The following is a 20,140-nucleotide window of genomic DNA, read 5'->3' as shown; positions in this document are numbered from 1 at the left end:
CTCAGCCAGCTCACGCATCGTTCTGGACTCGCTCGACATAGGCCATGGCCAGCTGCTTGACGTGGTCGATGCCGTTTTCGTCGCCGTGGGTCTTTTCAAAGTCCAGGTACTTTTTCAGGAAGAACTTCATCTTCTTGGAGGAGAGCTTGAGGTTGATGACGCGCTCAAACAGGCGTCTGGTGCACAGCGCAGCAAAACGGTCAGCCTCGGCACATATGGCCCTCGCTTGGCACCAGATTGGCAAGCACCACGCCGCTTACCTTGTGATCGACATGTCGCCGGCCCGGACTTCCATGTCCAGGTAGATATTCCACAAGTCGATGCGCTTGGGATAGTGGCCCATAATGCCTTCGAAAATGGTTCGGCCACGCTCGGGCTCGCCGAAGCGGAACTCCATCTGCGCAAACTTGCTGATGGTCTTGACATCTGGACACAAGCAGGGCTGTGAGAATCCGGCCCTGCAGTCGGCAGTCCACAAGAGCGTCGAGTGCAGCAACAATCAACTTACGCTTGTGCTTGGGTAAACTCTTCAAGCTTCTTTGGAGGACCTTGCGCGACTCTTCCGATTTGCCGCTCTTGAGCAAGAAGAGACCGTAGTTGGTCCACACCTTGGAGCTCATGCTGAACTTTTTGGTCATCTGCTTGTACAGTTCCTCGGCAAGCTGCGAAAGGAGGACGTGTCAGGGTAAGGAGACATTCGCTGTTGCGTCCATCGCCAAAAAAAGCATCGAACCCGTTGGATCCTAGGGCGGTCTTGCCTGCGCCCCTCGATCGACCGTGTGCAGCTCGCCAGACCCCCGCCATCGCACCCAAATCGAGAGCACTCTCAGATGCCAGAGCAAATTCGTACCTCGCTCTTCTGGGTTCGCTCGTAGATCTTGACCAGATGGATATAGACCGTTTTGGGGTCGTTGTGGGCAACAGCACGAGTAAAGACCTGCTGGAGACTCTCGTTGGTGCCGTAGCTGTTTTCGAGGTTCATCAGCGCGACCCAGACGTTGAGCTTCTCGCGCTCCTCGCGGTACTCGATGGTCTTCAGCGCGCGCTCGGCCACCTGGCGGGCCTTGTCGACCTCGGCCATCTGCAGCTGGAACGCCATGTACTTGATCCACAGGAACGAGTTGTTGGGTGATCCAACGACGAGGCGGTCGAAATCGTCGGCGCTCTCGGGCGGCATGTCCTGATCAAGGAGCTCCATCTCGCGCTGCGCAATGCGCTCCTCCTCCTCCCGCTTCTCGCGCTGCTTTTGGCGGCGCGACTTTTTCTTGTTCAAAGCTTCGTCGTCCTCGTCGTTGTCCTGGTCATCGCCCTCATCGTCCTCGTCATCGAGATCCTCGACGGGCTCAGCCGAGTCCATGTCCCAGTTGTAGTCGCCAATGTCCAGAGCACCGAGGCTTGCAGAAGCTGCGCCTGGCTGTCGCTTAGTTTTGGGCTTTGCAGGCTCGTCAATGTCCATGGTATCGACTTGTTGATCCTGGCCGTCGTCGTCGTTCTCATCGTCGACATCGTCGTTGTCCTCATCACTCCCTGCCGGGGCGGCCTCGGACATTTCTTCGTCCTCATCACCGTCGTCGCCGTTGTCGTCGTCACCGTCTTCATCGTCGTCACCGTCGGCGTCATTGGTGCTGTTGCTCTTCTTCTGGGCGGGCTCATCGCGGCCTTCAAAGTACGAGGCCTTCAGACCAAGTGTGACTCGGCGGGTCTCGCGATCGTACTCGAGCACGATGGCCTTGACGACGTCGCCGGAGGAGTAGAGCTTCTCGACGCTGGTGACAACATTGTCGGAGAGCTGTGGAAGCGCAGTCGAGCAAGTTAGCCGCACATATCAGAATACAGCTGCCTTGGTCTGCTGATCGAGTGTCCTTGGCACGGGTCTTACCTCCGAGTTTGGACAGATGCCATAGAACTTTGAGTTGAAGATACGGATCTTGATGCCGCTCTGGAGAATCTCGCTGACGCTTCCCTCCACGATATCGCCCTTCTTGAGACGGGTGGTCATCTTGACACCAGACATGGCCGAGCGCTTGAGAGCCAGAGATACACGCTTGGATTCGGCGTCGGCCCTGTTCAAGATGCCAGCAAATCAGCATTGTGATTTCTACTTGGCTATGCCCTCGATACGGCATGGCACTGTGCACGCTTCTACGAGTTAGCGCCATGGATAACCTACTTGAGCACGATGCCCTTGACGAGCTTTCCAACCTTGTAGACTTCCTTCCAGTTGGGGAGCTTGTGGTCGCTAATGTTGGGAACGCCAACGAATGCAGAGAGATGGCGGCCGATGGAGACAATGAGGCCGCGGTCGATAACGTTGTGAACATAGCCCTGAACAAGCGTGCCAGGCTCGAGGGAAGCGAGGTCGATGATCTCCTTGAAACCAGTTGTCTTGGCCTTGTCCTTCAGCCGGCTGGCTCGCAGCGAGAGATCGATATGCTTGTTCTCGCGATCAACAGAGATGACAAAGCAGCGCAGGTACTGCTTCAGCGAGAAGCCACCGAGGGGGTTAGATGAAAAGACATCGCTGACGTCCGTGATGTCAACACGCCCGTAGACACCGGTGTTGAAGCAAATGATCAGGCCCTGGTTCGGTATGAGCTTGGTGACGACGCCGTTGTAGACCTGGCCCTCCTGGATGTTCTCGATCGAGACTGGATCCTCGTCGATGAGGGCCGAGCGGATCGACAGACGGATGAAACGCTTCTCGGCTCCCTTCTCCACGACCCGGACCTTGACCAGGCGGCCAATGCCAAAGTGCTTCTTGAATGCCTTGATCACTTTCAGGTCATCGGAAAGCTCCAGGCGAGGGACGTTGCCGCTAATGTGCGGACCCAGCGTGACTGTGATGTAGTCGTCCTCGATGCGCGAGACCGAGCCGATGTAGTCCGATCCAATCTGCACCGACTCAAACGTCGGGTATCGCGCCGAGAGAGGGGTGGCAAACTGGCCCTTGGGGAGCTTTAGCTCGGCAGGGCGCACAGAGAGTTCAACCAGGGTCGTGGTGACGGCGTTTCTGTGGCTGATCGGCAGGAAGCGGTGGCCGCGGACATCGATGAAGCCAAGGACCTTCAAGTCGATAACGCTGTTGACCTGGTAGCGAGCAAACGGACGGTTGGGGTTCGGGATGCTAGCGAGGTCGTCGGCGATCTCAAAGACTTGGACGCGACCGCGGACATTCGAGCCGAGCTGGATCATCATCTGATCTGACTTGATTGCCGCAATTTTACCCTTGACGACCAAGCCGAGCTCAAAGTCCTCCATTTTCTGGATGCGCTCGTCAACAGGGTTGAGCACCGCGCGCTTGGCAGGGTCGATCAGGCTCTCCAGCGTTACGGTGGGTTTCTCGGCAATCGAGCTGACGATCCTTTGTGCGGCAAACCCGGTGGCGGCGGCCTCAACGACCGAGTCCAGTTTGAGGTTGATCTTTTGGCCGATTCGGTACTTGCTCGAAACATGCGAGCTCTTGGCGTGGGTGGCCTTTGTCGAGAGGTAGGTGATCGCAAAGCCAAGGTCCGGGACGGTCAGGACGACATAGTCCTGCTTGATCAGCTCGACGATGCCGCTGAGCACGGTCTTATCCTCGGCAGCCTGGCGGATCTGATCAGTAACACAGCATCGACAGCATCATCAGTATCTGGATGTGGCAGCAGGGTTGCTGCTGCGCGAGTCCAGCGACACAGTAGATTGCGATGCAGCACGGCAATCAAAACCCAACAATCGTCCCACGGGAGGGCGCACACACCAACCTTGTCAGCCTCGCTTTCGGCATCCACCGCGTCCTCGCGGATGATCAAATCGACAATTTTCTTTTCAGAGTCGACATCCACAACCTTGCCGCGGACGGTGTCGCCGACCTTCAGGTCCACGCTCTTGGCGTGATCCAGTGTGATCAGGCCGGTCACATTCTTAGCGACCTCGACGATGACGCCGTAGGGCATGATCTGCTTGACGGCCCCGCTGACAGTGCCGCCAATCGTGACGGAGCTGGTCCAGCTGCTTGCTTTCTTGTTTGAGAGGAAAGTCTGGTCAGACTCGCGGAAGATGGCGTGCAAGCGCTTGGCCTCGAGCTGCTCATAGCCATCGCACATGGCACACTGGCTGGGCTTGAGCGAAAGGTTGATGCGGCTGGTCGATTCCTCGACCGAGACGACCGTGGCGATCACAGTCTGGCCAACATAGACATGCTCACGGATGTCGGTCACGAACGAATCCGATACGTTCTGTCGAATGATATGGCGTTAGCATGAGTTACAGAGACGATGGTTCAGAATCCAGGCGGTGATATCAGAAATACAATCGTGGCAGCGACGGATCCGGCCATGGGGACGGGATATACTCACGTGCTTCTTGACCATGCCGCTCAGGCCTCCCAGGAAGGCGACAAAGCAGCCCTCGTCGATGACGTTCGAGACATATCCAACGATGATGCTGTTGGGCTTGATCTGGTCCAATGCAGTAGGAACGTGGCCGGCCTTGATGCACTCAGCCAGGAATGGCTTGTGCGCGACAGCGACGTGGCCTTTCTTGACCTCTTTCCTGAGGACCACAAGATTGTCGATTTTTGCACCAGTGGACAAAGCCTTGAGAAGCTGATCACTGTGCTTCTTGCTCTCGGAGATATGGCTCTTGGGAAGAATCGCGCGGGCCTTTGAGGGCGAGAGCTGGATCTCGACAGCCTCTTCGTTCTTGGACAGGACCTGTCCATTCACGACCTGCAAGCGCATCTTGTGTCAGCGGTCACCTCGGCCATTGGACTCGACCGGCACTATTCAAGTGCGAATGTAGCAACGCGCCGAGTGAACATACCTGGCCGACTTCCAAGCCAGCAAGGACGTTTTTCGAGGTTGCCACAACAGCTTCGTCGTCGGTCTGCGCAGTTCGCCATTGGGTTAGCAACAGTCTTCGCGCGATACATGTAGTGATTCCCTGTCAAGACCTACCTTGAAGGAAACTCGCATGCGCTTGTCAGCAGGCGACACCGAAATGACTTTGCATGCAACGACTTGACCCTCCTTGAAGGATTCGAGAGGGTCGTGGATGTATCCAGTGCTGTACAGAGCCAACACGACATAGGGCGGCAGACATCGCGTCAGGTCAGAGCAAGATGGCAGTTGCACGCGGCCAAGGGGCGCGATGGCGAGAGAACCCAGCACCTGGCATTGACAATACAACCAACCGCGGTGCAAATGGGCAAGTCAACGACAGGGTCGTGAGCTGCAGGAGCCTACCTGAGTTCAGCAAGCGGAGCAAAAGCCTTGAGGCCGCCGTAGAAGCTGACGACACAGCCCTTCTTCAGCACCTTGATGATTGTACCGTGGGCTGTGTCCCCGACCTCCGCCGACTCAAAGCTTGACAAGATCTTGAGCGACGAGTTGACCAGAGATTTCTTGTGTGTTACGTTGATTCTTCTCTTCTCTGGGTTGACAGAGAGCACCTGACCAGGCCGAAATCGGTCACAAGTGAATACAATATGCATCAGTATCTGCAGCTGTGCCCCGTCGGCAGAGAATGCGCCAAGCCAGACGACGCTCCTCGATTCTTTACCCTGCATTTGATCGTCGAGCCAACTTTGAACATCTTCTCGGGCTTGCTGACGGTCACATCGGCAAGATGGCTTGAGGGACACAGGGCACGGATGTTTTCCGCGATCGAGAGAATGAGTCCAAAGGTGTCGATTCGCACGATGGTTGCCTGTTGATGCATCAGCGCAGCCCAGGTCGCTGGTTAGCCATGTTCCTTGGGCTCAGCCCCGCACCCACAGCCGATCATCGGGGTCTCGGAAAATCGGACGATACAAGAGTCAAGCTGGACCACATACACTGTAGCAGCAGCAGCAGAAGCAGCAACAGCAGCAGCAGCAGAAGCAGCAACAGCAGCAGCAGCTTCTACCCCCCTCCCATCACATACCTCAATCAGCGCGCCGATCTTGACATCAGTGTAGTTCAGGAACTTCTTCTCCAGAACCGACTTCTCGAACGAGAGCAGCATCAAGCTCTCGCAGTAGTCCAGTCCAACGATTCGGCCCGTGTGCTGGCTGCCCTTCCGGAACTGTTTGGAGACCTGTGCATTGTCGAGATGCGAGTCCGACAGCCGAGAGATCTGGACCAGCGAGGCTAGGTTAGTGACGGCGCTCGAGGGTTCTGCCAACGGCGGAGATAGCAATGGGAGGAAGCCAGCCCAACAGTGATGTCCAGAGTACTCACGTGGGCATAGCCGTTGCCAAGGTTCGGGATGTGCACAAAGACGCCCTTTCCGACATCGAGACGGAGAACAGTGATCTGGTTGTGGATGCTGCCGAATTCGGCGGCGGCCGAGGTGAAGGACGATTTTGAGAGCTCGACAAAGTATGGCTTCAGAGTCAAGGCGATGCGCTTGTTGAGAGAATCGACGTAAAGGATGCGAGCCTGGATCTGAAAAGGCCGTGCATATGGAGCGAGTAATGCGTTTCGGTGAGACAGAGCAGGTAGCGATATTGAATGCGCGGAGCTTCATCGGCAAAGAGGCGGACAGCACCATCCGCGATGCTTCTCCGTACGAGCGAGCATCGGCAGCACTCGTAGGTGTCGAGCAAGTCATATGACCATCGCGAAAGGCTGGAATTTAACTAACCTTTTGGCTGTCGCGGAAGAGCGCTTTCAAATCAGTGTCGGGATCTTCGACAAACGTCGGCAGATGCGCCATCTCGATGGTTCCCTCAAAGAATTCCAGGAAGGAGACCTGGATGCCGTTCTTGAGGATGGACTTGACTTTGCAGTCTACGAGCGTACCGGCCTTGAGGGAGTCATAGGTGATGCCGTCGACAGATTGGACCTGCACGCAAAGTCGAGGTTAGACAGAAGCGAGAGGGCCAAGTAACTCCAGTCGCTCCGCGCGGTCGCATTGACACCACTGCATTGCTGTCGTCCAGGCGATGTCGATATCAAATAGGTCACCGAGCACTTTCGCGCACAGGAGCCAGGATGCCGGCAGGGAAACTTACGCTGGCAGCCGCAACCGTGCTGGGATCGATCGCCACAGAGGCAATGCGCCTACCCTTGTTGAATTTGGTGATGCTGCAGAATGTCACGGCGCCGACGCGGAGCTGCACTGCTGACATGACCAGAAATGCGTCAGCATTTCGCACTGACGACCTTGCTTTGCCCGCCGATACTGTTTTGAACGCCCTCGCTCACGGGTGGCAATATGCAAGACGAGCTGAACGCCGACGATTACCGCTGCCAAGATCCATGTTTCGCAGGAAACCAACAATCCCATCGATTCCAAATGAGAGCACATAGCCGTGGTCTTCTTTGCTCTTGACCATCGCTGTCAGGGTCTGGAGGGCGATCGTAGGATCAAAGCCATTTCGTCAGTGGTGGTGCGAATGTCGGACTGCTCGGCCAACCTTTGTCCGTGTGGCTGCAGACGATGCTGGGTCGTTTGTTGATTATTCGACCGTCGTTCGCGATTCACAGCCAAACGACTCGCAGCACAGGTCGATTGTCGTGTGGTGGACAGCGCAATACCGACCATGTTCTCGGTGAGAGTCGAGGCCGCAAAATCGGCGTTGACCAGCTCGGGACGCAGCGATAGCTCGATGCGGTTCCGTGTCTTGGTCTTTTCGTCCTTTTCGCTGCTATGGGAAACCGAGATCACGGAACAAAGGACCACTTGGCCGACCGCATATAGCGATTTGAGATCGGGGATGCCCGAGTCCTGTGCATGTGCAGATACAGCCGCAACGACGGATTGTCAGCAGAGCACCGATAAGTGTGTGGGCGGGTTGGAGATGTGTGCATGTGCGGTCAGCGAGGACTGATCCAGCAAGGACTGGTCCAGCAGCCTGATGATACAGAGTTCACTCACATCATCTTTGCCTTCGTCCTCGTCGTCCTTGTCATCCAGTGTAGCCTTCTCGATATTGCTGGCAAAGACCGAGGAGACTTCGGTGATGGAGACGAAGCCAGAGAGCTGGTTTGGCAGCGAGACGACCATGTCCAGTTCGTTGATTTCCTTGATACAGCCCATTATGGTCATGCCCACGGAGATCTTTCGGAAATTGAGGCCATCGACATACTTTGCGCTCTCGGTTGTCGTCGGCTTCGGCTCGACCTCGGCAGTTTCTTTGGCAAGTTTGCGCTTCTTTGCATTTTTGCCGGGCTTGGATGCGGACTGACCTCCGGCGGCATCGTTTTGCTCCTGTGTGCCAAAGGGTGCATGGACGAGGCGGTAAGTTGGAGGAAATAGGATCAGATTGAATGAATGCATAGCTGATGAGGGGCTCCGCTGGACACCAGGGATGATGCCACAGCATCCTGCGCCTCCGCGCCGTGCCCCGCCTATATCTTGCCGCTGCTTTCAGCGGTTTGGATGCGGCCGGACAAGTACCTCAAACAAAACATCCTGCTTGACTTTGTCTGAGATTTCTCGGATCTCAAGCGGCGTCAGGCCCGTAGCGCCGCCGCGCGGAAAGTCCGTGACGGTGGTGACGGCGGTGGAGGCCCGTGCCGAGGAATCGGCCTGGACCTTGGATTTTTTCGATGGAGGGGTCTGGGTCGAGATCGCCTCCAGCAGCGTGGTCTTCTCGTTGGCGCTGCCCGCCTTTCGTTTTGGAGTGTGCTTCTCGGATTTCTGCGATGCGCCCATGTCGACGGAGTGGTGGTGCCAATGATGGTGATGACAGCAGTGATGATGGCGGCGGCGGCGTTGGTCGCGGAGGCAAACACAGACGCAGAAAAAGTCGATCGGGAGTGCGACGCAGACTGGCCCGGGCGATCGTCGGAGGCGCTTGCAGCAAATCACAGCTTGTTCGCGATGGGCGATGGGCGACGGACGGAAACAAAAAAATTGGCGGCAGCGTATGAATTCATTCATTAGGTGCGCTGCGCACAGGGCGGGGTCGCACAGGGGTTGTCCCACCGCGCGGGTTGGGGTGGCTGGCCGTCTCGGCACATCGCCTGGGCAGGGTCGGGATGGTATTCGATATCATATATTCGATTTCCACTTCCTCATCAGCCGCGGCGGGTCCGACGGAAACTGCACGAGCCAATGCGTCGCTGCGACGTTGGCCCCGCGCTCCCAGGCTCGCTGCGGTGGCATAGGATTTGGCCGGACACGACGACACACCGAGAGCAACCAGGCAGAAAGAATCGACAAGAAAACAAAATATACAAATTCGGACGGCTTCAAGCCATCGCGACAAGGCTTATAGTGCTAATAAATAGGAGGACAGCGGGTGGAGGAAAAGGCAGATATTGGAAAGTGTAAGAGGTGGACAGGGCAGATGTGGGGCGGCTCAGACATCGATATCGATCGAAACATTAGCGCCCTTGAGAATGAGCATCGACAGTATCAGCTTGGCCAGCGTGGCTTTTTGCTTGTCATCCCGGGCAGCATAGCACATCTTGGCGATCCATTTCAGGACCGATGGGTCCGATGACAGGTCGCGCTGGCTGCTTGCGGGCGGCAGGACGGGCAAAGCTGAGACGCTCTTGCGGAAAGGCTGTGGCTGGGATATCAGCTTCCAAAGCGACTCGACCGAGGGGGAGTCAAATTCGGGGCAGCCTGCGCCCTGCGATGACTGAGAGGCGGGCGCAAAGGGCTTCCAGGGGCTGTTGTCGCTGATCATGACCGAGTGGACCTTGACCCTGTTCTCGGTCGGGGCGAGGGTGCTGCCGCTGATGCGGGGAGGCATGCGGGCTGCGAACGCCGGCATCGGCGGCTTGGACGAGGAGCTGGCCACGGGGGCCGGCGCGGGCGAGCTGGAGAACTTCTTGAGCAACGAGTTCAAGTTCTTGCGGCGGAGCAAAACGGCTTCGCTAAAATCCGAGGTCTTGGGCGCAGCAGCGCCGTCGGCACGCTGGGCATCGGCCGAAGAGGCCGAGGTGCTAGTGGCGGACGTGGGCGCAGCAGCAGCCCGACTGATGTCGATGTTGGGAGCCAAGCTGGGGACGGCGGGAGAAGCCTCGACGCTCATCATGGATCGATATTTTTTGCCGGCAACATTGCCCTCGGCGCTGGGGCGAGCCAGCGGCACGGCTGCAGGCAGGCGCGAGCCCGACGACGGAGCCGGGGAGATCTTGATGTGGTCAAACTGCGACTTTAGCCTGGTGATCTGATCTTGTAGTCGCTGGTTTTCTCGCTGATATCGGAGGAGTGCCTCGTTCAGGATGGCCGAGGCCTCGCGGTGCTTCTTGACCTCGGCTTCGAGGGAGGCCAGGTACTCGGCCGTCTTCTGGCGCGAAGTCGGAGAGACGGACGACGAGGCAATCGGGTTCTGGCGCGAGTGGGATTTGCGGCGGCTCTTCTTGCCCAGCGAGTTCTGGAGGGCCTGCTCGGCATCGATGGCGGCGTGCTTCTCGACGGACTTGAGGAACTCCTGGACCTGGTCCAGATTCTGCAGCGCTTCGTGCGAAGTAGACCCGCCGAGGCCGAGATCGACGTGGCTCTGCGAGAGCTCGGGGGCATCCATGCTGATGTCCGAGGCAATCTCCGAGAGAGGCGACGGGAAAGCACCCTCGGAGGCAACCAGGTCGTGCGAGTCGCACACAGGATCGGACTCGGCCCGGGTCACGTCCAGCAGCGTGAGCTGGGAGAAGGGCGAGGCTTTGGCATGGAAGGGCGATGGCAGAGGGCTGGCGATCGAGTCAAAGATGGTGCTGGTGGGGAGATGGGTGAGGGAATAGGAGCCGGCATGGACATCGGCGTGGGTGTGAGCATGGGCGCCCGAGAAGGCGGCGCCGGATGCCGAAGGAGAAGCCGGAGCAAAGTCAATGGCCAGATCAAAGCCACCGTCCAGGACAGCAGGGTCTTCCGAGGCAGGGAAGAGCGAGGGTGGCTCAGAGGCATCGACGCCGGAAAAATCAAGCGGCTGGATGTCCATGGGATCAAGGGCCAGTGCCGACGACTCGATGGACAAGAGAGGCTGCGGGGAGGCAGGGACATCGAGGCCGTCAAAATGGACCGAGGGCAGGTAGAGGGCCTCGTCCTGGATGAGGAACTCGTCCATGCTGGGCCAGTCCTCCAGTGCGAGGAGCTTAGAGGCGTGGATCTGGGTGGGACTCGTTGCTTCGCTCATCAGTGCGATAGGGCGATGAGAGAGATGGGAATGGAGCAGGTCGTGGATGTGGATGTGGATGCGGATGCGGGTGTGGATACGAAGCTGGGCAGATACGATATGCGACGAGACGACGGGGGATGAGGGACGAGACCACGGGCGATAGGAGATGAGACCACGGATGGAAAGCGCAAGCAGGCGGGAAGGGGAGGGAAAGGCGGAAGGGAAAGAAGGCGCGGACGAAGGGGCGGTTGGGTTGGGTTGGGTTGGGTCGGCTGGGTGGAGTGTGGCCGAGCAGACGGGTGAAGCGAGAAGGCCAAGGTTCACGGGAGGAGTCTAGACCAACAAGATAAAGCCGAGGGCAGCAGAGGAGTCGGCGGCGACAGCGGCGGGAATAGAACGGAGTGGAATGGAGTGGACGACGGGAGCAAGCTAGTACACTCAGAGGCAAGAAGCCGAGATTCGCAGAGGGCCGTGGGAGGTCGGGAGATTCGGGGCAGCGGACGAAGCGAGATCCCGGCGGGGTGTCCTGGCAGGCCGATGACGAAGGTGGGACGTGGAAGGAGTGTGTGTATGTGCAACCGGACAGCGGCGAAGCGACGGATGGCGATGGTGCACAAGCGACGGTGATACCGAAGGGGTGATAGGGGAGGGGCGATGAACAGGGAATGAACAGGGAATGAACAGGGAATGAACAGGGAATGAACAGGCGATGAACAGGCGATGAACAGGGAACGAGCAGGGAATGAGCAGGGAATGAGTCGACGTTAAGTCGATGCCAAGTTGATGCCAAGTCGATGCCAAGCAGATGCCAGGCCGATGCCATTGGCTGACGAATGCGGCGGATCATCGACAAGGGCACGGCGCTGACGAATGCGGTGGGTGATCGGCTGTTGGACGGTGTTGGGGGGGGGCCATGCGATGCCATTCTGTCATGAACAGTTCCACCGCCTTCGCTCTCGGATACCCATGCTCTCGCTCGCGGGAATTCACCGGCACTGTCGTTCAGCCCTCGCGGCTATCGTCGATCAGGTCTATTTGCGTTCGAGACCCCACACGGCCCTTTCTCTCAGGACTGCAGGCCGCCGTTGCCTCGCTGGGGCACACATCCGCCCTCCATGTGGCTGCATGTGCATTTGCCCCCCATGAACTCGGGCAGATTCTCGGCGTCAATGTACTTGAGCAGCACGTCCCGTCCGTCGTCGTGGATGATCTGGATCTTCTCGAGGGTGTTCTTGTCCAGCCAGATCTTGATGAGCATCCAGGCTCGGGAAAAGAATGCTGTCGACCACGCAAAGCCATCCGAGCCAGCGGCCGATAAGATGCCGATGGATCAGCAATCAGGCCGCCGTATTGAATCGTCGCCGCCCGACTCCATAGCCCGCTGTCTCCCTTGCTCTCGGTCTCCCTCGCCCTCAGGCGCAAGCTCTGCTTACAGGGGGTGTTCACCACAAAGAGTCGCTCCAGCCGTTCAGGGTAGTAGTTGGCATCAAACTCGCCGACGCCTCGCAGCAGACCGATGGCCGTCAGGTTGAATTCTTCAGAATGCAGATGGGCGTAAGAGCATCAGCACAGACCAAGCATCATCACAGAGCAGCATTACCGGAACAGAGCCGATCGTAGCAGTCCGAGAGCGACCGAATTACGATGAATGCCGTCTGCCAACACCAGTACTTACGGTGGAAGCCCATGCCCTTGCAATCAAAGATCACAACATGCTATGCAACAGCAATTGTGGCTCGCAATCAGTCTTGCACTCGCACCTCGCATTCAGTCTTGCACTCGTATCTCAGTCGACCTGCCAACACCCCGACAGACACATCCAGGCGGCAAGGCCATTCACCAGCTCTTCAACTGCCACTATTCTGCCTCGGCAAACTGCACATCCGCCTGCTCGACCCAGCATCTCCGTGGTACCTTGCCAATGTGTCTGCCAGCCTTCTCGGAACACTCCTTCATAATGCCGTTGAACAGGAATTCGTTGTTGCGGACATGCCAGTTGATCATCTCCTCCGGCTTGACGTATGTGGCAAGGTTTCTGGTGTCGTGCATACCCTGTTCGATGCCGATGCATCCCTCGTCAGCGACGCATGGAACAGGCACCGCCTTGGCCCATGGGCATTCCATCCTCCTGTTGCCGGATGGCCGAATCTTGCCCGCCCCACCCTCTGGTGCCACACAGCGATATCATTTCTCACCGTGCGCTCGACGTAGATCGGGAAGCCGAGCTTGTCGATCTTGTGGAAGCACCCGCCAGCAATGTACTTGGAGAGACTTTGGAATTCCGAAGGAGAGGCTGGGTGGTCGGGATCCCCTGGGATTGCACCGAATCTTATCAGCGCCATCCGACAACACACTGCACTCCAAACATCGACACAACCCCTGCACCATTGATCACATCCTGCTCAGGTCCTGCTCAGGTCCTGCTCAGGTCATGCTCGAATCCAACAGCTCCACCCTGCTCGATCGTCTTTGCAGCCGGCTCCTCTCTATCGCCCCGATCGCGGCCTCACTCCGCTTACAGTTAGAATCGGGATAGCATTCAAAACCCCGGACGTTCTGCAGCGGAGGAACATCCTTGTCGATGCCGTGCTTGGGCCAGGATGGAATTCCTCGGCTGTTCCACTGCTGGACGTACCCCTTGAGCATGGCGTGGGCGTTCTTGATGTTCAGCTGGCGAGCGACCAGGAAGCGTGAGAGCGCCTGCAACATCAGAGCCAAGGCAGCAGTCAGCATCCTCTCCCTCGGCATTGGGCCGGCACTGGATCGACAACTCTGGAGATCGCACCAAGCAACGACTGTCTTGGATGGCAACGACCGGGTTGCGATCGACAAGCGCATAGCACCCTGCATCGACATGGGTCGAGGGCTGGTGCGAGTGAGTATACGCACATAGTCATCCCAGTCTCCTTGACGAACGCCGTCGATCTCCTCGATGCTCTGCCGGAACTCGGCCAGGATCTCCGGCGGGGCAAGCGGGCTGGGTGGAATCTGTGCCTGCGACATAGTGCTGGTAGAGAAGGGGGAAAAGGAAGGGAGTGGCCGGCCGATGGGCGACGAAGAAGGCAGAGGCCAGACCGACGACAGGCCGCACGCTGCAGAACGGAAAAAAGGCTCTTGCCAAGCTTGACGCATCCAGAGCAAGCCTTCTGGCTCTGCTGCTGCACCGTCGCTGGATCCGGCTAGCCTTGTCTGGCAAGAAAGATCCACCGATCTGATTCGGGCAGCGTCGCTGCGACCGGCAGCAGATATCGATGCGACAAGTCGATACCCGTCACATAGTATGCAGTATGCAGTGTGCAGTGTGCAGAGTGCAACAGCGACATGGATGCGAGCCCCTCCACAGCCCACAGCACTCCCTCCCTTCCATACGCATGGGATGCCCGCTCTGATTTCCAACCCGGCTGCTTGATCCCAGCCGCCCATCTGCATCGTTCCCCGCTCCTCGCTCTTGCTCGAGCCAGCCTGTTCGCGGCGCTCGCATCATCCCTGAGACTCGCGTGGACATTTGTCAGCGCCCTGTCCATATGAAAGCCTCGGAGTCTGGGCCTGCACCAGCCTCTGTCGCTTCTTCTCCATCTCTGGCCATCCATCTCTGGCCATCCATCTCTGGCCCCCAACTCGTATTTTCTTGGCTCCTCCTCTCCTATCCGCACCCAGCACATGTCCCGACAACTCTTCGACTACCTCGTCATCGGCGGCGGCAGCGGCGGTATCGCTTCTGCTCGTCGTGCTGCCTCGTACGGCGCCAAGGTCGCTGTGATCGAAGCGAGTGAGTCCACAGCACAGCATCTCTGGATGTGCTGGGGCCTGATCTGCTTGCTCTCGACCGCCTGGACCGGCACTAACAGTCGCCCGTGCCTCTTCCGCTGATCTCATTGATAGGCCGGTGGGGTGGAACGTGCGTCAACCTCGGTGAGTGCCCAGCCCAGCTACCGACATGATCCGCTCAGACTGCAGCCCGATCCACTCGCTCCGAGTCTGGATTGCGATCACAGCGGCAAAGTTCTCATTCTTGTGCGTCTTTGGTTTGTAGGATGTGTGCCCAAGAAAGTGATGTGGAACGCAGGTCAGTAGCATCTAGCCCGCGGATCAGTGGCAACCAGGGCCCCTATTGCTGGGACTGTCGATCTGGCCGGTGCGCAACAGGCATCAGCATTTCCTTCATCAGGCGTGCGCACTGACTCTGCCCGTGCTGCCTGCCACCCACAGCCTCGCTGTCGGAATACATTCACGAGGCCAAGGGCTATGGCTTCGACGTCAAGGTCAACTCGTTCTCGTGGGCGGCGCTCAAGCAGAAGCGCGACGAGTACATTGCCCGCCTCAATCGCATCTACGAAAACAACCTGGACAAAGACACCATCACTCGCATCGAGGGCCTGGCTCGCTTCGTCGACAAGAAGGTCATTGAAGTCAACGGTGTCGAATACGAGGGCAAGCACATTCTGATTGCCACGGGCAGCCAAGCCTGGATCCCGAACCACCCCGGAGCTGTGGAGTATGGTGAGCAAAGCGGCTGCTGGAGTGGGCGACGGTACCATGGCCAATGGGCGACGGTACCATGGCCAATGGGCGACGGTATCATGGCCAATCTGGTTGAAAGGAGCTCGACATCGCATGTGATTGATCTACCTTTGCTTACCTGCCCTTGCTTACCTAGGCATCACCAGTGACGGCTTCTTTGACCTTGACTACCTGCCCAAGAAGGTAGCCATCGCCGGCGCCGGCTACATCGCCATCGAGATTGCGGGCATCTTCAACGCCCTGGGATCCGAGGTCACCCTGTTCTGCCGCAAGGACCACTTCCTGCGCACGTTTGACGAAATCATCTACAACACCTTGATGGACGAGTACCGCCGTGTTGGCATCAAGCTGGTCATGTCGTCCAAGATCGATCGCCTCGAGAACCACGGCACCGCCGACAAGAAGCTACTCGAGGTCAAGTATACCACCGCCGACTCGCCCGAGCTCCAGACCCTGAGCGGTGTCGAGGAGTTTATCTGGGCCGTCGGCCGCAGCGCCAAGGTGGAGCCCCTCAACCTGGGCGCCACCGATGTCAAGCTGGACGAACAAGGCTTCATCACTGTGGATGAGTGGCAGGCAACCAGCAGCGAGGGCATTTTTGCCCTTGGTGATGTCTGCGGCAACATCATGCTGACGCCAGGTATGCGTCTCTCTGATGGGTGCACGGTCTCGAGAGAACAGGTGGTGCGGATCGCCATCAGGCTGTTCATGCACAAGTCGGAAATTGGTTGAGCTGGCCGCCGTCGCTCGATCCATATATTTGATGCTGGTGGAGCTGACACCGCCACGGCCATATCCGCCTTTGTTCAATGGCGACCAACCCTGACCCCTGTTTGGCACTGCTTCTCATCGTCTGGAACCTTTTGCATCCAGTGGCTATCGCGGCCGGCCGTCGCCTTTCGGATCGCCTCTTTGGCGGCATGAAGGATCGAAAGCTCGACTACACCAACGTCCCGGCCGTGGTCTTCTCGCATCCGACTGCCGGCAGTGTGGGTCTGACCGAGGCCGAGGCCCGCAAGCAGTACGGCGACGACCAGATCAAGATCTATCGCACAAAGTTCATCAACATGTACTTTACAGTCTTTGAGCAGAGCCAGAAGCAGTTCACGGCCTACAAGCTTGTCTGTGCCGGGCCCGAGGAACGGGTCGTTGGTCTGCACTTGGTTGGTCGTCAGTCGGACGAGATTCTGCAGGGATTCTCAGTCGCCATCAAGATGGGCGCGACCAAGGAGGACTTTGACAACACCGTCGCCATCCACCCTACTGCCGCCGAGGAGTTGGTGACCATGCGATAGATATCCTCTGCTGTCCCCCCCCCGGATGCCGTCTCATTACTGCTCCTTCGGCACGGATGGTGATGGCGAGTCTCGCGGTGCAACGATCGTCTGTGTTGGTCGCGGCGATTGAGGTCAGACAACGATGGCCAAATGGCCACTCTGCTATATGCGATCCAATACAATAGCTACCTGGATCCGCGCGGATGATGCAGCAGCTCATCCAAGGAGCACCGAGGACACCCTGGAGCCTCCGACCCAGAGCGGCTGTGCGGGTGGTTGATGCAGAATGCCTGCGAGCACCAACTCTATCGCCACAATCCCGATGGCACATCACCCTGAGTCATCCCGAACCTGGGCTGGTGGGTGGCTCGGCCTGCGCAAACATGGCTGCAATCATGCAAACAGTCGCAGGTTGATGCGTACGATCCCTGGCTCTTGATGATGTGCGCTCGAGAGAGTGCCAAAGGTATCAGGGCATGTGCCCATGTACCCCATGTACAGCACACCGGCACAAACACGAACCCGGACATGGGCACCGGGATTGGCTCCGGCTGTCTGGAGGGGCAGCAGTTCAGGCTGATCAAGCAAAACTTAACCTCGCACCGAAGCTTCATGGCGCACTGGCCATTGAGCGGGGAAGGCCCCGCATACTGTCCCGCACCTCATCCCATCCCCGCATCCTTGACGATTCCCACGCGCCAGCATCGCCTCAAGGTTTCTGCCGCAATAATACCGCGCCGCAACTTTGGCTGCCATGCTCAGCCAGGTCAAGCATCCGCCTCGGTCTCCTCATCCGACGAGCGGCGAGATGCGGGTCCGACATAAAGCCAAGGCTTGAGCCTCGGTGAGCCCCGCAAACATCGCAAGCATAGCATAGCATAGCAAACATCGCAAGCATAGCAAGATCGCAAGCATCGCAGCCGCCATGAACATCCAGAGTCGCCTCGGCCTGTGTGCCCTGTTACTCTCTGCATCCGTGGGCATGTCCCACGCCCAGAGCACCAGCAACCCCATCAACATGGGCAAGTGGGAGGTCATTGGGGATACCGGTGCGGTCTGCATCCACCTGGCCCTGCTGCCAAACGAGCGGTTCCTGTGCATGGAGCGACCTCATATCCATCCGGTAGGTCGCCCGCAGCCCTGCATGGATTGACCGAGGAAGGATCGGATGCGAGTCGACCTTGGCTTCCAGATAAGCGTTCGATCCAACTGTCCCATATTGACATCTCAGAGCCATTCGTTCTCGCCATCATCGACCACCGCTGTCTCCTCTGCCAGTACCCCATCAACGAGCGAACCAACGGCCAGATCACCACCGAGCTCTACCCCGAGCGATACAAGGGCAACTCATCCACCCGGCTCTTCGAGACCACCCAGATCTCCTACAACGGCTTTTGCGGGCATCACACCCAGATGGCCGACGGCAGCATCTTCTTTGTCGGCGGCGACAACCAGACCATGTACGATGCCGCTGGCAACGCATACATCTCCAACGGCCGCAAGAAGCAGCGCATCTACCGGCCCTGCGCCGACGGCGACACGGCATGCAAGATCGGCACATGGGATCTATCGCTGCCGGAAATCAAGGTCGAGCGGTGGTATCCAACGGCCGCCGCGCTCTATGACGGATCACATGTGTTTTTCTCGGGCTCTATCGAGAATCTGATCTGTAGGTGGCTGTAGCGCATCGCGGGCTGCTGGCAACTGTGGTGCTGCAAGTCATCGATGGCCGTTAGTCGTCCTTGCCGCTGTGATGCATCGCTGGCTATTGCGACATTCAAGCAGCACTAACCCCTTCGCACACTGTCTTGCTCGCTGCTTGCCCAACCCACCTTGTCCAGTGGATTCGCCCGCCACTTGGCATCCCGAGACCAACAACAACCCCACCTATGAATACTATCCTGCCAAACCAGACAACGGCAAGCCTTGGCCTCGGCCTCTGGACATTCTTCGACACAACTACCCGTACTCGCTCTACCCGATTGCCTTCCAGCTGCCCTCAAAGAAGGTCTTTCTGTTTGTCGCCAACCAGACGATGCTCCTCGATCCCGCCACCGACACGATCGACTATCCCAGCAAAGTTCCTGATGTCCCGGCCGACTTGGACCACCAGCCCTGGCTGTATCCCTACACAGCGCACGGCATCCTGCTCCCGCTCAAGTACCCAAAGTACGAAGCCACTGTGCTGCTCTGCGGCGGCAGCAAAAGATCGACTCCGGATGCCTCGGATATGTGCATCAGTGTCCAGCCCGATGCCGACAAGCCGGTCTGGACTGTGCGCAAACCGCTGCTCTCGCCGCGCCTGATGATCGACGGCGTGCTGTTGCCGGGTGAGGATTCCAAGCGCATGCTGAAGCGTAGATCTGAGGCGTAAATCCGATCGGAGATGTCTGGCTGACCGAAAACATCGTTTCCCACGCTTGGTTTGGCTCCACAGATGGTAAAATTCTCTATATGAACGGCGCCGGCTGGGGCCTTGCCGGAGGTGATGCCGGAACTGCCCAGTATGCCCGCAGCGTGAACTACGAGGCCGAGATTTTCGATCCCGAAACAGACACCCATGTTCGAGTGGCCTCAGCCTCGGTCATGCGAATGTACCACTCGACAGCGCTGCTCGCCCCGTCGGGCTACGTCTACACGGCCGGCTCCGAGATGCAGAACGTCGAGGACATCTGGGGCAACACCGATGTGCCCTTCCTCGGGGCCAACAATACCTGCGACCCCATGTCGTATTATGGCGACTCATCGCGCAAGCTTGATCTGACCAAGTGCCGATCGCCCTTTGGTACGGCGATGGAACGTTTCACACCTCCCTATCTGCTCACCAGCAAACCCCGGCCTGCCATCACGAGCGCCCCAAAGAAGGCCACCTATGGCTCCTCTATCGCCGTCCAGATCGATCCCAAAGCCGTGCGCGGCGGCGCCATCAGTCGAGTCACTCTCCTCCGCTACGCAAGCACCACCCATCAAACCAACTCGGACCAGCGCATGATCGAGATCGAGATCCTGGGCAAGACCGACGATACCCTCTATATCAGCCTTCCGCCCAATGGCGCCGTCGCCCCACCGGGTAACTGGATGCTCTTTGTGCTTTCGTCCGATGGTGTCCCGTCTGTGGCGGCCACTGTTCTCCTGGGCGGCGGTCCCGCAACCCAAGTCAGCATCCCAAGCAACGCTCGCTCGCACGCTCCATTCTCTAAGCTTCGCTCGGCCCACGATCTGGCAGGAGCCGTGGCTATAGCTATGGCTGCTGCGGTCTTGAGCTCGTTGGTCTAGATTCAAGTGCTCGCTCCCCTGCCGAAATGCG

The 20,140-nt window shown here is 58.2% G+C and overlaps 5 protein-coding genes across 5 annotated transcripts; 2 read left to right on the top strand and 3 right to left on the bottom strand.

Moving 5' to 3' along the window:
- Nucleotides 1-10: 10 nt before the first annotated feature.
- BJ171DRAFT_422163 (uncharacterized protein) lies at nucleotides 11-8,622 on the bottom strand (the record flags this gene model as incomplete). The annotated part of the gene is made up of 21 exons (XM_053107534.1): nucleotides 11-176; nucleotides 261-426; nucleotides 509-662; nucleotides 851-1,309; nucleotides 1,466-1,789; nucleotides 1,880-2,063; nucleotides 2,171-3,390; nucleotides 4,140-4,217; nucleotides 4,338-4,709; nucleotides 4,804-4,853; nucleotides 4,934-5,046; nucleotides 5,226-5,431; nucleotides 5,542-5,688; nucleotides 5,905-6,096; nucleotides 6,201-6,407; nucleotides 6,607-6,768; nucleotides 7,073-7,164; nucleotides 7,198-7,312; nucleotides 7,507-7,692; nucleotides 7,843-8,172; nucleotides 8,359-8,622. The coding sequence occupies 21 exons, from the start codon at nucleotides 8,620-8,622 to the stop codon at nucleotides 11-13; spliced, it is 5,187 nt and encodes a 1,728-aa protein (XP_052968611.1).
- A 635-nt stretch (nucleotides 8,623-9,257) lies between these two features.
- On the bottom strand, nucleotides 9,258-11,461 carry BJ171DRAFT_32173 (uncharacterized protein). The gene has a single exon (XM_053107136.1). It carries the CDS (start codon nucleotides 11,051-11,053, stop codon nucleotides 9,272-9,274), a length of 1,782 nt encoding a protein of 593 aa, XP_052968610.1. The 5' UTR covers nucleotides 11,054-11,461; the 3' UTR covers nucleotides 9,258-9,271.
- A 553-nt stretch (nucleotides 11,462-12,014) lies between these two features.
- Nucleotides 12,015-14,472, bottom strand: BJ171DRAFT_498093 (CRAL-TRIO domain-containing protein). The gene is made up of 7 exons (XM_053110341.1): nucleotides 13,925-14,472; nucleotides 13,555-13,735; nucleotides 13,231-13,346; nucleotides 12,950-13,087; nucleotides 12,711-12,750; nucleotides 12,469-12,570; nucleotides 12,015-12,313 (listed from the first exon to the last, which is right to left on the bottom strand). The coding sequence occupies exons 1-7, from the start codon at nucleotides 14,462-14,464 to the stop codon at nucleotides 12,102-12,104; spliced, it is 1,329 nt and encodes a 442-aa protein (XP_052968609.1). The 5' UTR covers nucleotides 14,465-14,472; the 3' UTR covers nucleotides 12,015-12,101.
- A 134-nt stretch (nucleotides 14,473-14,606) lies between these two features.
- BJ171DRAFT_498090 (uncharacterized protein) lies at nucleotides 14,607-17,029 on the top strand. Its single transcript, XM_053110340.1, has 6 exons — nucleotides 14,607-14,804; nucleotides 14,918-14,947; nucleotides 15,069-15,101; nucleotides 15,245-15,535; nucleotides 15,693-16,196; nucleotides 16,430-17,029. The coding sequence occupies exons 1-6, from the start codon at nucleotides 14,696-14,698 to the stop codon at nucleotides 16,849-16,851; spliced, it is 1,389 nt and encodes a 462-aa protein (XP_052968608.1). The 5' UTR covers nucleotides 14,607-14,695; the 3' UTR covers nucleotides 16,852-17,029.
- Nucleotides 17,030-17,815: 786 nt separating this feature from the next.
- Nucleotides 17,816-20,109, top strand: BJ171DRAFT_422118 (uncharacterized protein; the record flags this gene model as incomplete). The annotated part of the gene is made up of 4 exons (XM_053107529.1): nucleotides 17,816-17,956; nucleotides 18,112-18,502; nucleotides 18,675-19,163; nucleotides 19,271-20,109. The coding sequence occupies 4 exons, from the start codon at nucleotides 17,816-17,818 to the stop codon at nucleotides 20,107-20,109; spliced, it is 1,860 nt and encodes a 619-aa protein (XP_052968607.1).
- Nucleotides 20,110-20,140: the final 31 nt, after the last annotated feature.

This window comes from Polychytrium aggregatum (assembly GCF_025602895.1).
Source record: "Polychytrium aggregatum strain JEL109 chromosome Unknown BJ171scaffold_11, whole genome shotgun sequence".
NCBI lineage: Eukaryota > Fungi > Chytridiomycota > Chytridiomycetes > Polychytriales > Polychytrium > Polychytrium aggregatum.
The sequence above is the reverse complement of the archived record's forward strand: the minus strand, read 5'-3'. Positions and strand labels throughout refer to the sequence as shown.